Genomic DNA, 21,464 nt, shown 5'->3' on the forward strand with positions numbered 1-21,464 from the left:
GGCCACCGCTGCCATGCCTACGGACATGGTCCAATCAGACACGACGCACGAGGACCTCCAAGGTGAGGGAATAGAGTAACCTGGCCTGATAATGATGGAAATGGACACATGGGCCAGCTCCTTTCAGATAAGGCCAGATAGTACACTGAAGGGGGGGGCAAAAGCAATCCACCATTACCCCTCCTATCCCGACTCAGGGCCATCTCGCCTCCAAGCCTGCAATTATGCAAGGAGTACACGACTCCTTGTCAAGTACTTTTATGACATATTAGAACGGCCAATTCTAGCCTGTTCCTTGAATGGCCAGGGGGGGTGGTGGAGGGAGTCCAAAAGTCAGTGTTCTATCATCACCCATGCTACTAACAAGGACTGCTTCTTTTATCAGAGGGTTAATTGCCACTGTCTCACCTTTGCTCTCAGGGAAGGCCAACCAAGAGAACGAGTTGCAAGATGATGAGAGGGCGCCCCGGCAGGGTGATGTAAGCGCCCAGGAGGCGGAGGAGGCGAGGGGAGGAGAGGAGGGAGGAGACCTGACTCCCATCAACTCCATGATGAACACGGTCATGAACGCGGGGCAGATCAACGGGGGCAGCGTGGAGCCTATTTCCACCAGCACCACGCCCGTCAAGATGCCCAGCAAGTCCCCCTCTGCCAATCGGACGGGGCGGAGGAATCAGGTATGAGCCTCTGTGATGTGCACTCGCTCGTTCACTCACTCACTCGCCCACTAATTCACTCACTACACCCATCTGTTTCTCTTTCCCTCTCTCTCGCTCTCGCTCACACTTTCTCTCTCTCGCTCACACACACACACACACACACACACACACACACACACATATATATATATATATATATTTCCCTTTTTGTCCATCTAACAGAATCTCCCACCCACACTGCCTCACTGTTGCTTCAGTAAACCATGAAGTCGATGCTTGTGGATGGATAACCTTTAGTCAGTTACCACTTATGGGTTTGTAGACTCAGGGATGGGTTGGATACAAAGGGATGGGCATGACCAGTGTGTGTATGTGCGCGTGTGTGCTTGTAAGTGTGTGTGTATGTGACCGCGCGGCTCACAGGCTTGACTGGCCTGAACTTTGGCTGAACGAGCGGCAGCAAATGGCCCCTGTTGCCGTCTCAATCCCCCCTTTGTCAGTGGCCTGTGTGTGTCTTATGCCTCCAATTAAAGTGTGCGCTTCCCAGTGAAGCGCGCCTCTGTGGAGTCAACAGGTGTTTCTGCCCCCTCAGCACTCTGCCCCCCCTCCCCCCTTCTCAGGCACCCTAAGACCCCCCTCCCTGCCCAGCTCCAACACCCCACCCCCACAAGCAACCGTTCCTCTGGCCGGTCAGTGTCGCTAAGCACGTTTCCACACGTGGGTAGAGGAGGAGGAGGTGGGGGTGGTGGCCGGCTGATGGCCGACGGCAGGAGTCTGGCCGTGTCCTGGCGTGGTGAATTAGGGATGCTCGGGTCCGGGCCAGAAGTGCTGCTTGTCAACGTAGCGCAGACAGATGGGGAGGCCACTTGTGCTCCGTCGTAACGCCAGCGCTGGAACAACTGTTCCCAGCACACAGCACCCCGTGTGTTCACCTCGTCAAGCACACACACATACACACGCACACACACACACCTCCTGCCGTTTTATACCCCACCACCCTCCCAACCCTGACACGAGCACCCCCCACACACACACACACACACACACACACACACACACACACACACACACACACACACACACACACACACACACACACACACACACACACACAGCTCAGGCCAGGAGGGCCTCAGGCTGGAGGAGACTGTGGACGTGACCTGCTTTTGAGAGGAGAACTTTGGTGCTAATTGTGATGGGCTTGGGCGTAGTTCTTGTATAAGTTTGAGAGAAAGAGAGAGTGTGTGTGTGTGTGTTTGCCCATGTGGGAGACGTGTAAGGGATAGGGAGTTCAGCACAGTGCTCCAGGGGCATTGCAGGTTAATGATTAGCCCCAGAGTCAACAGGACAAGGAATCCGACACACTGTGTGTCTTTAGACTAAGCACCCAAGATGATGAGATTGGCTGCACATACACATTCAGATTACACTCATTTGAAAATGACTGGAAAACATCTAATCATAAACTCTGGGTTGATTGTATTTACTGATATAAGTTTGCTATATTTATAGTGCACCACATCGGGTATATCTACAATAAAATCTGCATAGTATCCATGAAAGTAAATTCATAGTGTGCATGAAGGTTGTATTGATGTAGCATTATATGCTGTACCACTGTCACTTTAGTTCATCACATGGAAATGTGCTGGCCTGTAACCTTCGAGAGTCAAAATAGAAGAAGATGCACCAGTCAATGAAACCCTGAACTGCATGTGACCGTATATGACACGCAGCAGCTGTGATTAGCTATCTCTCTATTGTAACTGAATCACATTGCAGCAGGAGTTGTCATTGGCCCGTGTGTTTGCCCTGATGTGTTTCATGCGAAAGTGATTGATGTCCTGTGGAAACTTAACGGGGGACGGGAGTCAGCTGTTGTTGCCTGTCAGTGGGGGGTGGGGGGGGGGTGTGTTGGACAAGGCTGCATCGTTCTCCTAGCTGATCTCTCTCTCTCCCTCCCTCTCTCTCTCCCTCTCTCTCCCTCTCTCCAGGCTGGGTTGTGTAGAGGCTGCTGAGGGGAGTAGGGCAGGGGAGGGGGGGGGGGGGGTGCACTGGAATGGAATGCCCTCACTGAGATGCTTGCTCTGCTCTGTCTGCCTTCACGTTGCAGGAGGTCAAAGAGGATCGCGCGACTTTCATTTGCCCGCTGTGTGACAAGTCCTGTGGCTCCCAGCACCAGCTCACTATGCACATCAGACAGGTAAACACACACAAACACACACACAGGTCCTATATGGTACCCCTCCCTCTCTACACTCAACATGCACACAGGAACCTATGCATTCAATGTGCACACAGGAACCTATGCATTCAATGTGCACACAGGAACCTATGCATTCAATGTGCACACAGGAACCTATGCATTCAAATATGCATTCAATCATGTTGCATCAACTTGTAACTAAAATAGGAGCACAATGAGACCTGAGCTGATAATATGTATTGTGTGCTTCCCTGCTCATCCTTTGTGGTGCCAAGCAAACACACACACACACACACACACAGAAGCAAAAAGTGCACCACATCACCGTATGTTAACGCTCTCCCACTGTTGTCCTCCAGCACAACACTGAGAGTGGCGCCACTGACCACTCGTGCAGCATCTGTGGGAAGGCCCTGAGCTCGGCCAGCTCGCTGGACCGCCACATGCTGGTTCACAGTGGCGAGCGGCCCTACAAGTGCTCCGTCTGTGGACAGACCTTCACCACCAACGGCAACATGCACAGGTGAGCAGCGTCCACCTCAAGGATCACCAGGAGGACACGAACGGCTCCGCTGCTGAGATTTGCTCAAATGTGGTGTCATATTTGGGTTTTGGGGGCCCACTAGAAACACTAAATAGGGAACCGTTAAGTGTGTGTGTGGGGAGAGACAGAGAGAAAGAGAATGTCTGTGTAATAAAGAGTGAGAGGGAGTGTGTGTGTGTGTGTACATGTGTGATGGAGAAAGAGAGATAATGGTCTGCCAACAGAGCAGAGGAACAGGAAGGGGGTGACTAAAGGGGGGAGTGAGGGGATCCCCACTCATGTGTGCAGTCAGCTTACTTCCTGCTTCTCCTTGCAGAGTGATTGCACTTGTTTACTTTAGAAAAGGGAGGGGTACTTTTGGCGTGTTTGTTTGTTAGCATGGTGCCCTTTTGTGTGCTCTGATTGCTTTGTTTTGTTTTAGCATCTCTGGGTATGCATTGAATTAAGGACCTTGTGTAGTTCTGGTATGCAGGCATTCCATATATGGGTGTGTGTGTGTGTGTGTGTTTGTGTGTGTGAGAGAGACTCGGAGACAGAGAGATAGAAAGAGCAAGACAGGAAGAGGAAATGGGAAACTTGTTGAGGATGTGAGGAGGCCATTTGCACACGTAAGCCATAAGCTCATTACTGCATAGCATGTTGGACAAGGATATTAACTCATTCACCCAACAGAGAGAATTAATCATGTCTAATCCATTCATTGAAGAAAGGACACTCTAGGTCATAGATAAACACGCTCACTCACTTGTCCCGAGTCCCCCTGCAGCTTGGAGATAAATCTGGTGGGGGAGAATGAGTGAGAGAGGGAGAGAGAGAGAAAGTTAGAGAGGGAGAAAGAGGTGTGCTATGAAATCTACAGTGCCCTCTGGCACATGTGCCAAGACACTGCAGTAAAAGTCCCGTAGATAAAGTTTATGGTCCTCTATTAAAGTAAATCAACAACACACCGTTCTGTTTTTTTTTCTTTCTCAGGCATGTTTGAGACGTGCTTTTTTTTTTTTTTTTTTACAGTTACACACGCTTGCAATCTATTGAAAGTTTGTCGCTTGACCAACGGTAGCAGCATGCAGCTGGCCAATGTGCTGCAGTATATCTCCCATGACAACGGGGCGTGAGCAAGGCCAGAGGGCTGAGATGTGAGATGGAACAGGATTTGGGCTGTCAGAGTTGGGTCCACATATGGGCGGCCATCACGCTGCCTGTCTGCTATTAATAACCTTGGCTGCCGAATGTAAAACAAGATTCACACCAGTGGGCTTGCTGACATTTATACACTCGCTCCTCTCGCTCTCCTCCTCTCTCTCTCTCTCGCACAGTGTCACTCGCTCTTTCCCTTGCTTTCTAGTCTGGCATGCGGGCATACACAGAGTGACAAACACACACACATAATGGCACACTATACAAGCTTTGGTACTGAAGGCTGCACTGTTGAGGGGAGGTGGGGCAGGTGGGGGTGAGGGGGCTGTTCTCAAATGAATAGGAGCATGCCGAAGCACACTCGATTTAACAGGGATTGTGAGGGCTCCTAACTGAACCCACATCCAGTGGCAGTCGCGAGTCTCATATGTGGTAGAACCTGAAAGGTGGGTTTGTTCTGCTCAGGCACTCTGTGGTGGTGAGGGGTGGGAAGAGCTGCAGCTCAGAGGAGCGGAGAGAAGAGAAGAGTAGAGGAGAGGAGAGGAGAGGAGAGTAGAGCAGAGAGGAGAGGAGGGGGGCACGTCTCAGCATGTTGTAATGTGACTCTTCTCTGCATCTGACCTCTTGAGGAGAAAGCCCTCTGCTGTCCGTGTTTATGCCCTGCATTTTTATCTTCCCACACTCTCCTCCCCACTCACTTGTACACACACACACACACACACACACTGTTTTACATACCAGCAGACTTTTGCCTAGAGTCAAAGTCTATTATGAAACAGAAATGACTCAAGTGAACCAGTGACTTCTGTAAATGGAGCATTATGGAGATGATGGTGACTGTGGCTCCTCAGACAAAGAGCTGTAGTATGCTGCATTTGAGGTGATGCTGACCTGTATTTTGGCATACCTGAGAATATAAACAATGCAGCTGAGACTCCATTAAGGCGAAGGTGCTACCGAGTGCTTGTGTGAAAGCTCAGTATGTGATTTTAGATGATCCAATTAAACTGCATCAGAATTTCAGTATCTGCAAATTTGTGTCAAGATGGAGCTTGTCATATAAAGGAAACACTGTCTGTTGGACATACTGTAGACTCTGTTGCACAGAGATGGATATGATGATGTGCCTGTTTTTCCTTTTTTAAGTCTAATTGAAAATAATATTGGCACGTTTTTTTTTAATGATAGTCCAATTATGTGGGTCACGTGCAGTTGAAAGCACAGGTATGTTTTCATTTCTCTGCATCAGTTGTGGCTAAGTGCCGTTATGACCATAAGTGTTATGTGTGACCTTGCAGACACATGAAAATTCATGACAAGGACCCAAGCACTGTCCTCAACTCCAACCCACCCTCCCCAACCAAGCGCAGACGCCTCTCTGTGAAGAGGAAGCCTAGTGTGGACGATGATGGAGAGTTAACTGACCAGTCCCCCAATAAAAAGGTACTAAAGCACCCATTACAAGTATCCATTTATCAATTCATCTATGCAATTGTGTGTGTGTGTGTGTATGTGTGTGTGTGTATAGCCCTTTATTGTTTTTGGATTGTTTGTTTTGTTGGTATAATTGATAATCAAAGAAACTGTCAGAGAGTATAGATTGGCTGAGCTCTGCTACAGTCTACAACAATGTACTAGTGTTAAATCCTCTGGAGTGTGTGACTGACCGGAGGACAGGCCCTGTATCCTGGAGTGAGCATGTTGCGCTGTCTCCCTCCCCCCAGGTGATGATGGAGGATCAGGCGGGGGAACGAGGTCGAGGCAAGCGCGAGGAGGAGCTCTTGCACTGCCCCATCTGCTTCAAGACCTTCATCTGTAAATATGGGCTCGAGTCCCACATGGAGACTCATCCAGACACTACGCTGAGGTAAGAGCCTTACCACAGACCACACACACACACACACACACACACTCATATCCACACACACACACACACACACACACACATACACACACACACACTCATATCCACACACACACTCACACAGATACACCGATAGGCACACACAATTCCTTCTTACGCAACCTGCTTGCCAGGATCAAGTAAGGGCAAGTAACATGTACACACATTTTTTGACAAGCACACATGCATCAAATTTTTAATGTCTGTGGGGTCTCAATCAACACTTCATTGAAAGACATTAAAGCAAATTGTTGTTCACGGCTCCAGGTGTAATCTGTGCTGCGTCACCTTCCGCACTCATCGAGGCCTTCTCCGCCATAACTCGGTCATCCATAAGCAGCTACCCACTGACCCCTCGGGACGACCCTTCATCCAGAGCAACCCCTCGGTGCCTCTCGGCTTCAGCGACTTGGCTTTCATCGACTTCTCCTGCCACAAGTTTCCTCAAATTGCCCAGGTTTGGCCACCACCCATTCTTGCTACTCTTTGTCTGAACAGAAAAGGAGCGGCTTTGCATTCATTATCATCCATTTCGAAAGCTGTCCTTTTCCCTACCTTTAGATTCTTTGTCCATGTTTTTAGGTTTGGTGTGAAACAAACCTGCGCAGATGCTCGAGCAAGTTCCACCGGTTTGTGTGCGAGGTCTGCAACAAGGCCTTCCCCCTGCAGGAGTCTTTGGATCTGCACACAGACACCCACAAATCCCCCACCATCGCCACAGGTGGGGCTCAGACGCCCAGTGACATCACCGGCGCAGATAAAGCCGGGATTAGTGCCGCAGATGAGAAGCAGGAGGAGGGGGAGGGGGAGGCCGTGCCAAAGAGCCTTCTTCCCTCCGAGGAGGAGCGCAAGGCCGGCTTCCTAGAGTACCTCGGCCTGCAGCACAAGTCCAAGGTCAAGCCGGTGCCGTCGGAGGCTGAGATCCAGCAGGCCGTCCTGGACAGCATCCGGGTGATCCGCGTGGAGCCGGCCGTGACGAGCCTACCTCAGGAGGCCAGCAGCAACCTGAGCCTGCCGCCGCTGGAGGGCCTGAGCCAGAGCAGCGCGCTCAACCTGCTCTCGCTGCAGCCGCTGCCCCGCGGCTTCGTGCTGGGGCCGGACAGCGGGCTGCTGGTGCATCCCATCAGCGGCCAGGCCGGGGTGGACGTGCAGCAGATCCTCAAGATGGCCACGTCCGTGTCGTCGCAGATGGCCAAGGCAGCGGCGGCGGCCGGACACCCTCAGCACCAGCAAGGCGAGGCCAAACCCGTGCAGCCGCTCAAGCCCAAGCCGCTGGTGACGCCGCGCTCCAGTGTGGGCACGTCCACCCCGCCGCCACCGCCCATGAGCGCCCAGCAGGCCTCGCCCGGCTACATCAGCCCCAGCCTGCCGCCGCCAACGGGCCACCTCCTTCGGACCCCCAAGCAATCCTCGTCTTCCTCCTCCTCCTCCTCCAACTCCTCCTCGTCCTCCTCCTCCCCTGTCAACCAGGGCTACAGCTGGGAGAACGTGCAAATGGGCTCCGAGAGCGCCGCCACCACCACCACCGTGCCTTACGACGCGGCCCCGGGCGGCGTCAAGCGCGAGGAGGCGGGCGGCAAGGAAAAGAGCAAGGTGCCAGCCAAGACCGAGTACCCGTGCCGCTTCTGCACGCAGGTGTTCTCCTTCCCCGCTGGGCTCCAGGCGCACATGCGCCACCACCTGGGGGCCTCGCCCTACCAGTGCAGCATCTGCAGCTACGCCGCGCCGGACAAGGCCACGCTCATCCGCCACCTGCGCACGCACAGCGGCGAGCGGCCCTACGTCTGCCGCCTCTGCCACTACCCCTTCACCGTCAAGGCCAACTGCGAGCGGCACCTGCGCAAGAAGCACATGAAGAACACGCGCAAGGAGATCGAGAAGAACATCGAGTACGTCACGTCCACAAGTTCGGGCGGCGGCAGCGGCGGCCCCGCGTCCACGCTGGACCTCTTGGACCCGGCGGTCGCCAGCACCACCGCCTGCCGCTACTGCGGCGACGACCTCAAGAACTACCGGGCGCTCCAGATCCACCTGCGCACGCACAACGGCTGCCAGCGCAAACCGTATGAGTGCCGCCAGTGCGGAGCGGCCTTCCTGGCCAAGCGCAACTGCATCCACCACCTGCTCAAGTGCCACCCTGAGGTCCCCGAGAGGGAGATCGAGGATCACATCACCGCTCTGGCGCCAGTGATGGCCAACACTACCACCACTGCTGCTCTCCAGAGCACCCAGCCCTTGTCATCTTCCAATGGCACCCTTGTCCAGTCTGCTAAACTCGACGCCAGCCCCTACTCTCTCGTCGCTGACCAGGACCAGCCTCTAGACTTCTCCAACAAGTCCAGCAGCATCACCATTAAACGGGAAGCGGCGCCTTCGCCACAGCCCTTGCCGTATGACTTTTCCATGGAGCCAATTGACCTGTCCATCCCCAAGGACCCAGAGAGGAAGAGGATGAAGCGTGAGGCGGTGGACCCTGTGCCCCTCCTGTGTGCTGTGGCGGACATCAAGAAGGAGATGCCCTCGTCCAGCACGCACAAAGCGCTGGAGGACAGGCCCATCCTTCAGAGGACTTTTGAAATCTCTCCACCACAGCTGCTGGCCTCGGCTCTCGGTAGCGACCAGCTCAAGTCCACTGCGAGGCTGAAGCCGCTGCTGCCCAAGCCGTGTTCGGTGGCAAACCCCACCGAGCTTCCCCCTCTGGCCTCTATTGCGCAGATCATCTCCTCCGTGTCCGCTGCCCCAGGGTTGCTCAAAGCGGGCAGCCCCGGCATAGCCGACAGCGGCAGAGGGCTGATGGGGGTGGACGTCCTGAATAGCGCCTTTGGCCTGGACTCCACTCTGGAGGACTCTCTGGTCACAGGGAGCTCCAAGAAGAAGGGCAAGAAGCAGCCTGCCGCGGAGGAGATGGACGACAGCGGCTTCGGCATGGCCGTCGGGCTGGACCTGGAGTCCAGCGGCGAATTCCCCAGCGTGGAGAAGATGCTAGCCACCACAGACGCTAACAAGTTCAGCCCTTACTTGCGCCCTAGCCCCGTGGAGCCGGTGCTGGAGGAGATGGAGAGAGAGAGGCAGTCCACCAGCGAAGAGGAGAAAGAAGGGAATAAAGACAAGCAGAGGCCACGACCTCAGAGCAAAGGGAAGAAGAATGCTTACTCCAATTCAGTGCAGAAGATGACCTGCCCCTACTGCCCACGGGTGTTTCCATGGGCTAGCTCGTTGCAGAGGCACATGTTAACACATACAGGTGTGTAATGATGGTCAGCCAATAGGCAGATAGTAGACAGCTCGTTAACATCTTTTCCCTTGATCTTGTAGTTGTTCTATCACTGACATCTTTACTCAGTAGCAGTTGTCAATTTTGTGTTTCAAATACTGACATGAATGTGTGTGTGCGTTCTAGGTCAGAAGCCATATCCATGCCCTCAGTGTGATGCATTCTTCTCCACCAAGTCTAATTGTGAGCGTCACTTGCTCCGCAAGCACGGTTTGACCAGTCGCCTGCTCCAGAACAATGGGCAGCGCTCCAAAGGCAGAGGAGAGGAAGGGTCCCAAGGAAGCGCAGGTAAGGAGCACTAGAAGGATGGACAAAGAAATGTTATGGTTATGGTTATGGGACTTTGCAGACGCCTTTGTCCAAAGCGACACACAAATACAAAAACAACATAATATTTAAAATATAACAGGGAACAGATGTTCCTCCAGCAGCAAAAATCATTATGTCGAAAAATGGCTTGTGGCTCTTCTGTTCTAACACTGTTTTGTGTCTTCCAGAGAGCATATCTGATGTGGAGGCAGGAGTTCACACAGACACAGGAGACGCTCACCCTTCCTCTGATGGGTCCAGCAGCAGTGCCGAGACTCACGAGCCCACGCAGCAGGAGCAGCCGGCCGCAGCGGAGCAGAATGCCCAGAGTGGGTCAGATGACGCCGACAGCAGGGCAGACGAACTGGACAGCGCCACAGTCGAGGACGGTGACGACACGCAGAGCAACACAAGTCTGGATGTGAATCTGGCCTGTAAGCTCATTGACTTCAAGCTGTCGGCCGACGGTCAGGAGCAGCCCGCTGCGGTGGCCTCACCCGGCGCCGCCCGGGTGGAGCCGGAGAGCGGCTCCTCGGACGAGTTCCAGCATACCTGCCCCACCTGTAAGAAGAGCTTCCGCCACGCGGCCACCCTCAGCCGCCACCAGAAGTCCCACCTGCAGGAGGCCCAGGCCGAAGAGGTCGCCAAGAAGAAGGGCCGCCAGCAGAGGCCGACCCCGAGCTCCTCTCCCAAAGCCGGGGAGGTGGACGGGGGCACCCCGGAGAAGGACGTGACCGGCAGCAGTGTGGAGACATCCGGGGCCGAGGAGGACGAGAGAGAGAAGGACCGAGAGGAGCAGAGTGATGAGGAGGAAGACAGCGGCTCCTCCGAATCTAAGGGGGGCGACAGCGAGAACGGAGCCTCAGGGAAGACGGACAAGAGGAAGAAAATCTGCAACATGTGCAACAAACGGTTCTGGAGCCTTCAGGACCTGACTAGACACATGCGCTCACACACAGGTCAGTACAAGTGAGCCAGTGAGTCAGTACTTTTTGAGCAATGTTCCTCATTATTGTGATTCTGGCATGTTCCCATTGATATTGGACAACAATTTATTTTTTGGAGAACTTTAATCATCAGTAGGCAAATCATCATGATAATCTGGGACTGGTTATGTGGTTGTACAGCAGCATTGCTCAAAAAGTTGCCCCATGTATCATCACCTTTTAGGCTGAAGCGCTGAGCACTAGATGGAGGTTATGACAACTGTTGCTTAATATGGAACAAATTCAAGTCTGAATGTTTCATTCTCAGTTCTTAATCTCACATCACAGCAAATGGGACTGGATTTTCCGCTCTCAGAAATAATGCCTGACCAGTATATACTCTCTGTGTCTTTCCTGTTTAGGTGAGAGGCCATTTAAATGCCAAACATGTGAGCGGACCTTCACCCTAAAGCACAGCCTAGTGAGGCATCAGCGCATCCACCAGAAGCCCCAAGACAGCAAGGGCTGTGACGCCGAAGACGAGGATGAGGAGATGAGCGAGGCCCTGCTGAGGGACGACCTGGGCTCCGAGGAAGGAGAGGGATTCCCCTGCGCCTCGGGGAGCGAGAGCGAGTCCATCCCCTGCAGCACCAACCCTGCTACGGAGAGCGAGATGGAGAGTGAGAAGAAGGAGTCAGGGGATGAACACAGGGATGAGAAAGAAGGAGACGACAACCAGGAAGAAGTAAAAGAGGAAGAGAACGAGGAAGAGGAGGTGGAGAAGAAGGAGGAATTGGCGATTGGAGAGAAGAAGAAAGAGGAGGCAGGGGAAGCAGTTGTGGAGGAGACGGGGGTGTCGACAGAGGAGCCTTTAAAAGAGTCTAATGCCAACAACAGTGTTTCCTCAGAAGGCCAGCCAGGTGGCGCTAGTGAGCCCTGTCCGGGCCAGGCTGATGACATGGCAGAGGCTGAGAAACATCAGGAGCCCACTCAGTGAGTGGAGTGCCCTCCAGACTGCTGTGGGCAGTGGCCCAGTCATCAGAACAGAACTTTGGGTTGTTCTTGTGCCATACATCAGCAACTGAGCGGGTGCAAAATGGGTCTGGGTTTTGACATTGTTTAGTACTTTTTTCATTTATTTCTCTGCATGTGGAAAAATTGAAAACAATCAGCTCAAAGATCATTTTTAAAAGTGCCTTAATATTTTTCCCAGATCAGATAATTTTCTATTAACTGGATAGGATTTTTACAAATATTTTAAAATTGTTGATTATAATTTTGAAATGAAATGATAATCCAGCATTTATATCACATTCTATTTGTATAAATAAGATTGAGGAGAGAGATATAGAAACATTTAAAGATGTATTATTGATAAGTGAAAAAAATCCATTTTGTTTTTAGTATTAAGGACCTTTGGCTTGAATGTGTTTTGTTCCATGCGGGACAAGGCAGACCTGAAGTGCCTGGGACATTTGCATCATCTTTGAATGAGCAGATGCTCATTGAAGGAGTTGGACCTACAGAAAAAAAAATACAAATGCAATGATGCTCAGTTTATAATTTAACAAGTCTGACAGTTCACTGATGGAACATTTTTTGGCAATATTTGCTCTTTTTTGAGCCATTCAGATGGAGAAAAAAAATCCCAGTTGTGGACAAGCTTTTGTGGGACTGTTCCCCCTGGTGGCTGGGATCGTCATGCTTTATGTCAAGACACTAGCTGTGATGCTTGGTCTTGCAGCTAGGAAGACTGTGTGTATGTTTATGTGTGTGTGTTCTGGCTGAATTCAGTGTGTATTAGACACCAGTGTGTGTGTTTGACAACAATAAGTATTTCATTACTGTGTTAACTGAAGTGCACTGCGTGCATCTGTTTAATGCTGTCTTTGAGCTGGAAGGGTTAGCTTGTATTCTGTGTGCCCTGCTGGCTTTGTTGCCTTACAGAATATGCCTGTCTTCATTTGTACTGCAGTCTTTAAGATAAGCCTTTTTAGTAGCTAACATAAGCAACCTCAGTAGCTAACGAAACAAACCTCAAGATGTCTGTCGGCAGAAGCTGATAATGTGTAGGTTATGGCTGGAGTGTTAAGTAATATGAGTTGGCAAAGAAAGCCCAAGTCTGAATGACTTAGAACAAAATGGAGCTGCAGAAAAGTCAAGTCCTGCACGGTCAACAGTGTAAACAGTAATATGCAGCATCTCAGATGAACAGATATATCATTCTGAAGCATGTAATGGTATTATACGAACGCATAGCATCTTCCATTCATAATTTAATAGAGAAGTGGTTGATTTGGACACTCCCTTGGCCATGACTTTGGCTGGTTGTCTTGCAAGGTAACCAGAAGACATTGTTAATTCACCCTTGGACTGTATTTGTTCTGGGGGGAAAAGTTAATCGAGCCTATCTCTTCTTTGTGTGTGTGTGTGTGCGCGTGTATGTGTGAGCCTGCATGGTAACAGCTAGTCTGATCATAAAAACACACTGAATTGTTTTAATCTATTTATTGGGGAAACTAGAAAGCGCTGAAAGCAATCCTGAGAAGCCATGAGATGTCACGTTCATGCTGCTAAGAGGGGTTGGAGAGATGGAGTGATGTTTGGATTTTCTATTAGCCGTGGGTTCTGAAGCATGAGATACTGTATAGGCCTTAAATTACATTTGTTAATTTGTCTTGTTTTGTTGCAATTAATTGAACTCTAATACTAAAAAAAGCTAAAGAAAAAAAAGAGGTATTGGAATGAGTTTGCGTAGACATGTTTAAGTTTGATTCTTAGGATAGTGTTTGCATGTTATTCTATAATTTTGTTCTTTTGTCAGTTCTCTTTCTCAGGGGCGTTTCTGAATATGCATACTCTATGTTATCATTATTTTGTTGGGGAAATCCATGATCTTTATTATAGTGAGAAAAGCAATCACTACAATAACATGTGCACTTGACTGTGAATTTGTTCAGGAAAGTTTGCCAATGGCTTCATCTCAGCTCATTTTTGTCTTCTCTTGCCTTCTTTTCTTGTAGCCTATCCAAATTGGCTGTTTAAATCACCACACAACATTTTAAACAAGTGTGCTTGAAACATCTTGGTTCTGACATATGGTTTGATTTTCTATTTTCTTTTCTTCTGTACAGGTTCTTTGTATAATGTTATTCTATGTTGAAATCATTTAAACAATAAATGTACACTAAGAAATTGTTGGTCATTTGTGGGATATTTTCTTCTCTATTTCCATAGGTCAATTGTCGAACTCACTTCACTCAAATACATGTCAGGGTCTAAGACCTTTGAAAGCAAAAAGTTGTTGTACAGAACAGTAGAGAATGTTGTGAAGGGGCCCATCATAAAATACACAAAATGGCGTTGAAGCAATTTCAAGTTTGCGTTTCAGAAAATGACCCTCCTCGGTACCGGTGAACACATGGCCGGAAATTCACGTGAGAGCAAAACGGAGCAAGCAAAGCATGGGGCATGTAACTATCCCATGTTGTTGTGATTCCATTGTTATCTAGATTTTTCTGATCTGAACAACGTAAATGTACATTTCGTTTAATTAGTTTTCATTTATTCATGATGGCTGCCGATCTGATCGTACCCGGGCAGTTTGATGACGCTGATGGACCGGAAAGGTAGACTTGTTGACTGGCACTCTAGCTGTAGTACGCTAACGTAAAGTTTGTTTTCTGATGTCAACGCCACTGACTGGCGTTTTATTGTTGTATACCTGTTGACACGCAATGAACACGCAAACAGAAATATCATATACCTGTTTCTTGTACGGAGTGACTTTATTGCAACAATACATCAGTGTCTCATAATTAGCCTGTAGCAGGCTAACTGAGTACATTCAGCCCCAGTTGATGTACCACTGATACAAGCTGACCTTATTCTCAGGACATACATGGCCTACACTTTTACTGGCTACAAATGCTTGATCTAGCTCGTCATTCATGTCATTTTAGTGACTTAGAAGCCGGCCAGCGACTTCAAGATACATCCAAGGCTGTGGTCGACGTCAGTGTTGCAAGCCAGGACACTCCTGTAGCTGACACATTCGAGGAAGAGGATTATGAAGATGAGGACGAAGAGGACGAGGATGAATGGGACCTGGATGACTCCGGAGGGAGAGATTTCACTAAACGCTACACCGCCTTGAGGACAGGACACAATCACCAGGTTGCCTGTCTTATCAGTTATGTCCTTTGATATTGATTTTGACAAGGTTTCAGACATTTTCCACATATCCTCTTACCTAGTCATAATCCGTGTGCGCTAAGAAAGCTCTTTACAGTTGTTCTCAATTCATAAAACACGATTTAGTTTAAACCAATTACCCAGTGGCCGAACACATTGACACTCATCACTCTTTTGGCAATAAACGATTTTCAACAGTGCCGCTGCTGTCCATTTGAGTGCCTAAGCAGAACTCAAAGTGTCAAAGTGCCCTCATAGTTTATAAAGGGTCAGTAGCCTAGTGTTATGTTTCTTATATTTAAAATAAAGAAATTAATTATCAACAATGCAAGCCATCTGAAACCTATCTCTCCCTCTCTCCCTCACCAATGACAAGCCAGCTGAAACTTCTCTCTCCCTCTGCGCGCTGAGACACGTTCCCAATTAAAAAGCATAACGTTCAAGTTAGATCTACTGCATAACGGAGATTGAGAGAGGACCCCGGTTTGCAGTAAAGCTCATTTGGCTAAAATGTCGGTGCCCTCTCTGTCCCTTGGTGACCTACGCACAGTGCGTGATGCCGTGGTGGTAGCAGCGACACTGATTTTCAACTACAAACAACAAAATTCAGATAGGGTGGATGTTTTCAAGAATTGTGTTTAGCTATGATGAAAAGCGGTGTCTTGGCGCTGTAAACTAGAAACAATGTTTGTGAAGTGTTATGTAACATGTAAAGTGTTATGTTATCTCAACCAAGCCCTATACTATTCCAACCAGTCAATCAACACATAGCTGGTGTTTGACTGGTTGTTTAGCTCAGATATCATCAAACTTTTACCAGAATGTAGGACTGCATTTAATAAACCTTCATAGTGTTGTCTTATACCAGGAGGTTAATGTTCAAGAATATGTTTTCATTCAAGATCAATAGATACTTTATTGATCCCCAAGGGGAAATTTAAGATATCATTATTTCAAAGTGCTTGAGTAGTACCATGTTAACAGTATTTTTCTTTTATGTAGGCTAACCGGCAGAATCCAAGCAGCAAATCGATGAAGATGTCCACTCCCTCAGACAAAGTTCTAAGAAAATTTGAACATAAGATTAACCTAGGTAAAGTAAAATGTTCTATGTCTATTGTCAAGTGTTCTCTGTGCAAATCAGTTGCCTGGATACTTGGTCACCATTAGAAAGCTTTTCACCTCCCATCTGATGCCCTTAGCCAGACTCATGACAAACTTGTTATCATATGCTTGCACATGGCCCTATGCAACAAATATTCTCTTAAATGTGTCTTCTATTGACTCTTAATCTTCTGTTTAGACAGAATAAGAAAAAGCAACTCTAAATGTGCCAAACATTTTCAATCATTCAGATATAGTCTAACCCTAGTGTGCTGAATAATGAATCCCTATAGGTGTTGCCCTGTGCAGTCTGTTGTGTTAAGCATAAGAGCAGTACATAAGGAAGCAATGCTTTTGTGATGTTACAATAACATTGCGTTTGCTCTCGCTGCCACTCACAAAGTGGTTTCTTGTCGAAGAGAAAAATAAGACAACACTTTCTGTGTTCTGTGTACACTTTGAATCCCTGAGGCTGCCATGTGGACATGTGATACTGTCTATATAGAATGACCAGAAAAGCCAGTGTGTCCACAGAAGGCCTCTGAAGAATAGGTAGGGAGGCATACAAAATATTCCACAGAAAGGACATGATCAGAATCCTGGAAAAAGGACACATACCCAAAGGGGACAAGGAAACGTACAGTATGGGGAGAACAAGTCCTATTAGAATTCATGAATTCCTTTGACACTGTTTGCCTGTCCTATTGACATCCCCTCCTCTGTAAGTGTCTGAATGTCTCCATCTTTAGCACAGACCATCGCGTCATCTCCATGGGCCCCATGACATTTATTACATTTGCATTTATTCATTTAGCAGATGCTTCTATCCAAAGCGACTTGCATATGTCAACTATATTACAAGGGCCATTGTCCCCACAGCAACTCAGGGTTAAGTGCTGCTCAAGGCCACTACAGTGGAAGCCAGGAATTGAACCCACAACTTTTCAGGGTACTGCATGCTAGCCCAGCTCTTTAACCAATATGTTACCACCGCCATGAGTCTTATTTGTTCATACAGTATACAGTATGTGTGTCCATGGTAGTGTATGTACCAAAATGTGTTGCCTGTCCACTTTCTATTTATTTCTGCAGTAGCAAACATCTCCACATTGAACGCACTTACTTAATGGAAGATGATCTGTGAGAATATTTCAAATAATGATAAGCATCTCAAGCTTATTTTATATGCTGCTAACTTCCTGTTCAGACAATAGTTGCTCAAATGTTTCCAACCAATGTGAAGATGCCCTTTCCTTTTCTTTCACAGATAAGTTGAACTACGCCGACTCTGTCATTAACAAAGTGAAGGTGATGGAGAGACAGAGAGATGCAGACACGTAAGTCCATTCCTCTGGATGTTTAAATGGGAAATGGAAACATTAAGCATGTCCTCTTTCATTGAAAGCGTGGGCGTGTCTCCTCATTTTCAGGTTTCGGGTCAAGGACAAATCCGACCGTGCCACAGTGGAACAGGTGAGTAAGAGCTCATGCACTGTGTCTGCTATTCTTACCCTCACAGATTTGTCCTGCTGTCTAGCCATTTTTTTAAACTCTCATTGAGGTTGTAATCATGAGCCATGCTGTATTGACTTCTACAGTTGTTGTCATGAATATTTGATGGCATTTACTTAGCATAAGCCTATTTAAGCGGGTGTTTACTGTGAGAGTCTGCAACTTGATACGGTTTGACTGAAAATAAACATGTAGGCGAAGTTATTTATTCATCATGAATGTCTTTCTGTTGCAGGTGTTGGATCCAAGAACACGCATGATTCTTTTCAAGATGCTTAGTAGGGGTGTGATTTCGGAGATCAACGGTTGTATCAGCACAGGAAAAGAGGTAAATATCTCCATTGCTAAGCTCTCCTGAAGAGATGGGGTAATATTTTGTTTAACCCTTGCTCTTGTTGTTTGGGCAGTGAGTACATCAATTTGTGACCTGTAGGTTGCTCTCCTTTACCCTCTCTCTTAGGCAAACGTTTACCATGCAAACACTGCTAATGGAGAAAACCGCGCTATCAAAATCTACAAGACGTCCATTTTACTCTTCAAAGACAGAGACAAATATGTCAGTGGAGAGTTCCGGTAAGGAGTGTGTATTTTGATGTTTAGCTGTAACTTTGCAGATTCATAGCAGGTACGGTAAGTCAGAGATGATCAGATGTGCACTGATTTAAATGTGCTTGTTTTCTTAGATTCAGGCACGGCTATTGCAAAGGTAACCCAAGGAAGATGGTGCGCACATGGGCAGAAAAAGAGATGAGGAATCTTATTAGGTGAGCAGACTGTAAAATCAGTGTCCATATATGTATAGCATGTTCAAACTGCATATCCAACCCTGCACATGCAAAGCAGGGTCAAACAACCTGGGAGTTATGTTGGTGTGTGATGCAGATAACTGAAAGTGTGTGTGTGTGTGTGTGAATGGCAGGCTTCAGGCAGCAGAGATACCCAGTCCTGAGCCCATCATGCTACGCAGCCACGTCCTCGTCATGGGCTTCATCGGCAAAGATGACATGTATGTTCAAAAGCATGACTTTGGTTCAATTATCCTGCCTTATGTAGGTTATTTTCATTATGTGAATTGATTGTCTCCAGCCTATATATATTGACTTTATTTTTGACTATTTATTTTTGACTATTTATCAGTGGTATGTTTGTTATGGCATAAATGAATGGTGCTTTCTCTATCAGGCCAGCTCCACTGCTGAAGAACGCTGCGCTGTCGGAGTCCAAGGCAAGGGAGCTGTACCTGCAGGTGATCCAGAACATGCGGAGGATGTATCAGGAGGCCCGGCTTGTCCACGCCGATCTCAGCGAGTTCAATATGTTGTAAGAGAAACAAATCCCCGGTTTTACTCCCTGTTTGGTTAGGCACATATTGCATAGAGTACATTAAGGAAATACTTATACTTTACTCTTTACTCTACTTATGATTTTTAGTGTAAGTGTATTTACAATTGATACTAATTGATTTATCCATTTCTTTATCAAGGTATCACAATGGAGATGCTTACATTATAGATGTATCACAGTCTGTGGAACATGACCACCCTCATGCCTTGGAGTTTTTGCGGAAAGACTGCAGTAATGTTAATGGTCAGTGGATCATTATTTGTTGTTCTTGATAATAACTGCATATCTTTCATTTAAATGGCCTCCTTATTATGCTGTCTCTAACCTCTGTTTTTGTAGACTTCTTTCTGAAGCATGACGTGGCAGTGATGACCGTTCGTGAGCTGTTTGAGTTCATCACAGACCCCTCCATCAACAGTGACAACATCAATCAGTACCTGGAAAAGGTCAGTGGCATTCTGTCGTGGTGGAGTCAGGCTTGTGCAAAATTCCAGAATTGAATTGAAACTGGCTCTTAAATTCCAATTCAATTCTTGAATTTCACTTGCATTTCAATTGAGGTAGTAAACAGGAAGCAGAATTGCAATTCGAATTGTGCACAACCCTGGGTGGAGTGTTGTGCTTATTTAAGTTTGTCAAAGCCTTGTTGCATAATGTGCCCCTTAGTTTGGTCTCTATTCATTTAAATATGTTCAAAGCATGGTAAGTCCTTTTCTCTGGTACCTTGAACTTATGTCTGGTTTAGGCTATGGAGATATCGTCTGAAAGGACTGCAGAGGAGAGGTCCAATCAGGACAAAGTGGACGATGAGGTAAGGAACAGAACTTTAATGGCCTAACTAAACATTAGTTTCTTAGTCCCGTGGTGTAATAGTGTTATATAATTTGTCTAAACTCTTCTGTCTTTGTGTTTATTCTAGGTGTTCAAGAACGCCTACATTCCACGCACTCTTACAGAAGTCAGCCATTACGAACGAGACGTGGACTCCATGTTGAGGGTTAAGGAAGAAGAATCCTCTCTAGGCACACAAAACGACAACGTGAGTCTGCTTAACACGCACATGAGATTCACACTCAACACATCTTATAGCACCTGCTCTGTCATGCTCTCTGTCTTTCATCCATATTGATATTAGGGACTCGGGACTCTGGGCTGATGTATGTACCACATTCATAACGTAAGACGTGACTAATTAGGACTGAATTGCAGGTCCTGTACCAGACCGTCACAGGCCTGAGGAAAGACCTGTCTGGAGTTCAAACGGTGAGTGCCAAGTTCTACCATTATTGACATTGTTTAAATCTTATACTGCCTTATGTCAGAATGTACAAAGACATGTTGAAATAAATTAGTAGATGAGTCATCTGTGTGGATAATTTCCACACAGATGCGAAAGTATGAGCTCAAATCGAGACTGTTTGCAGTTGTTGGTCCCATTTTGTTCAACTTAAGTGGCCATTTCAAATTTGCTGAAGTCAATATAAATATATAAGCAAATATGCATAACTGTACTTAATATGACTCAGACTGTGTTTGGGGAGAAAGAAATTAGGCATAAAGTTTTGAGTGTTTCACCGTTTCATTTTGAGTGTTCATTTCATTGTTTCATCCTAGGTGCCTGCTTTGCTGGAGGGCTGTTCAGAAGAGAGAAACTCTAGTTCATCCGAAGAAGAGGAGGGTTCAGACAGCTCAGATGAAGAGGATGCGCCCACACAACATGACCAGAGTCAAGAATCAGCAGTGGACAAAAAGGTAAGCCTGCTTTGTGTTTGTCTGCCTGTTATTCATATTGATGACATATTCAGCTCAAGTGAGTCTGTGGAGTTGAGTTACCAGTCTCAAGATTATTACTTCCCCTGAGTTTGTCCATGTAGTAGCCCTCAAGGGCAAAACATGCAATAGTTTTTAGTTATGTCCAACTTTGTCTGTAAGTCTAATTTGTTCTTTCATGTAAATGAATAATTAAATACCCGTGCCCGCAGACAAATTGTTTTGCATGCGACTGACGTGTTGTCTTTTTTTTTTTCCTCACTGTTTTCACCTCTCAGGAAAGAAAGAAATTGGCTAAAGAGGCCCAAAGGGAGAAACGAAAGAATAAAGTTCCAAAGCATGTAAAGAAGCGTAAAGAGAAAGTGGCCAAGATGAAGAAGGGCAGATGAAAAGATAAGACATTGAGTTCTGCCAAACTTCACACCACTTTTCACTTTCGTGGTTATTGACACCACATGAGAAAGGAAAGTACTTTCTAAATAAACTCTTACAGATTTTTAGGAGGTTACTCCATTGTGCTGTTTTCAAAAAGAATTCTCAGAGTGAAGAATTGTGTTAAAATATACATTAAGATAAGAAAGC

At 47.4% G+C, this 21,464-nt stretch overlaps 2 protein-coding genes across 2 annotated transcripts in view; both read left to right on the plus strand.

Moving 5' to 3' along the window:
• Window positions 1–14,153, plus strand: part of rreb1b (ras responsive element binding protein 1b) — a 32,033-nt gene extending 17,880 nt beyond the window's left edge. Inside the window, exons 4-14 of the mRNA XM_076293445.1 lie at window positions 1–62; window positions 421–677; window positions 2,773–2,862; window positions 3,225–3,388; window positions 5,845–5,989; window positions 6,271–6,413; window positions 6,717–6,906; window positions 7,032–9,693; window positions 9,850–10,011; window positions 10,221–10,991; window positions 11,381–14,153. The exon at window positions 1–62 is cut by the window's left edge and continues 43 nt beyond it. Coding sequence (XP_076149560.1) covers window positions 1–62; window positions 421–677; window positions 2,773–2,862; window positions 3,225–3,388; window positions 5,845–5,989; window positions 6,271–6,413; window positions 6,717–6,906; window positions 7,032–9,693; window positions 9,850–10,011; window positions 10,221–10,991; window positions 11,381–11,955 — 5,221 coding nt within the window. The 3' untranslated portion in view covers window positions 11,956–14,153. The remainder of the gene's footprint in view (window positions 63–420; window positions 678–2,772; window positions 2,863–3,224; window positions 3,389–5,844; window positions 5,990–6,270; window positions 6,414–6,716; window positions 6,907–7,031; window positions 9,694–9,849; window positions 10,012–10,220; window positions 10,992–11,380) is intronic.
• A 247-nt stretch (window positions 14,154–14,400) lies between these two features.
• On the plus strand, window positions 14,401–21,382 carry riok1 (RIO kinase 1 (yeast)). The gene is made up of 17 exons (XM_076293446.1): window positions 14,401–14,587; window positions 14,921–15,134; window positions 16,155–16,245; window positions 17,524–17,593; window positions 17,687–17,729; window positions 18,004–18,096; window positions 18,229–18,341; window positions 18,452–18,532; window positions 18,688–18,774; window positions 18,951–19,088; window positions 19,252–19,355; window positions 19,452–19,558; window positions 19,858–19,923; window positions 20,032–20,151; window positions 20,322–20,375; window positions 20,727–20,864; window positions 21,161–21,382. Exons 1-17 carry the CDS (start codon window positions 14,529–14,531, stop codon window positions 21,269–21,271), a joined length of 1,689 nt encoding a protein of 562 aa, XP_076149561.1. The 5' UTR covers window positions 14,401–14,528; the 3' UTR covers window positions 21,272–21,382.
• The last annotated feature ends 82 nt before the right edge of the window (window positions 21,383–21,464 follow it).

This window comes from Alosa pseudoharengus, unplaced genomic scaffold, assembly GCF_046254945.1.
Source record: "Alosa pseudoharengus isolate Yale_2024_CS ecotype anadromous, Long Island Sound unplaced genomic scaffold, YU_APseudo_1.1 YU_APseudo_1.1_scf_2, whole genome shotgun sequence".
NCBI classification, from domain to species: domain Eukaryota; kingdom Metazoa; phylum Chordata; class Actinopteri; order Clupeiformes; family Clupeidae; genus Alosa; species Alosa pseudoharengus.

What these genes read in the sequence shown, in the direction of transcription:
- riok1 (XM_076293446.1), top strand. Translation starts at nt 14,529, where the DNA reads ATGATGGCTGCCGATCTGATCGTACCCGGGCAGTTTGATGACGCTGAT. An exon ending in GAGATGAGGAATCTTATTAG is followed by an intron (nt 18,533 to 18,687) that starts GTGAGCAGACTG and finishes TGTGAATGGCAG; the next exon opens with GCTTCAGGCAGCAGAGATAC. An exon ending in ACCTGTCTGGAGTTCAAACG is followed by an intron (nt 20,376 to 20,726) that starts GTGAGTGCCAAG and finishes GTTTCATCCTAG; the next exon opens with GTGCCTGCTTTGCTGGAGGG.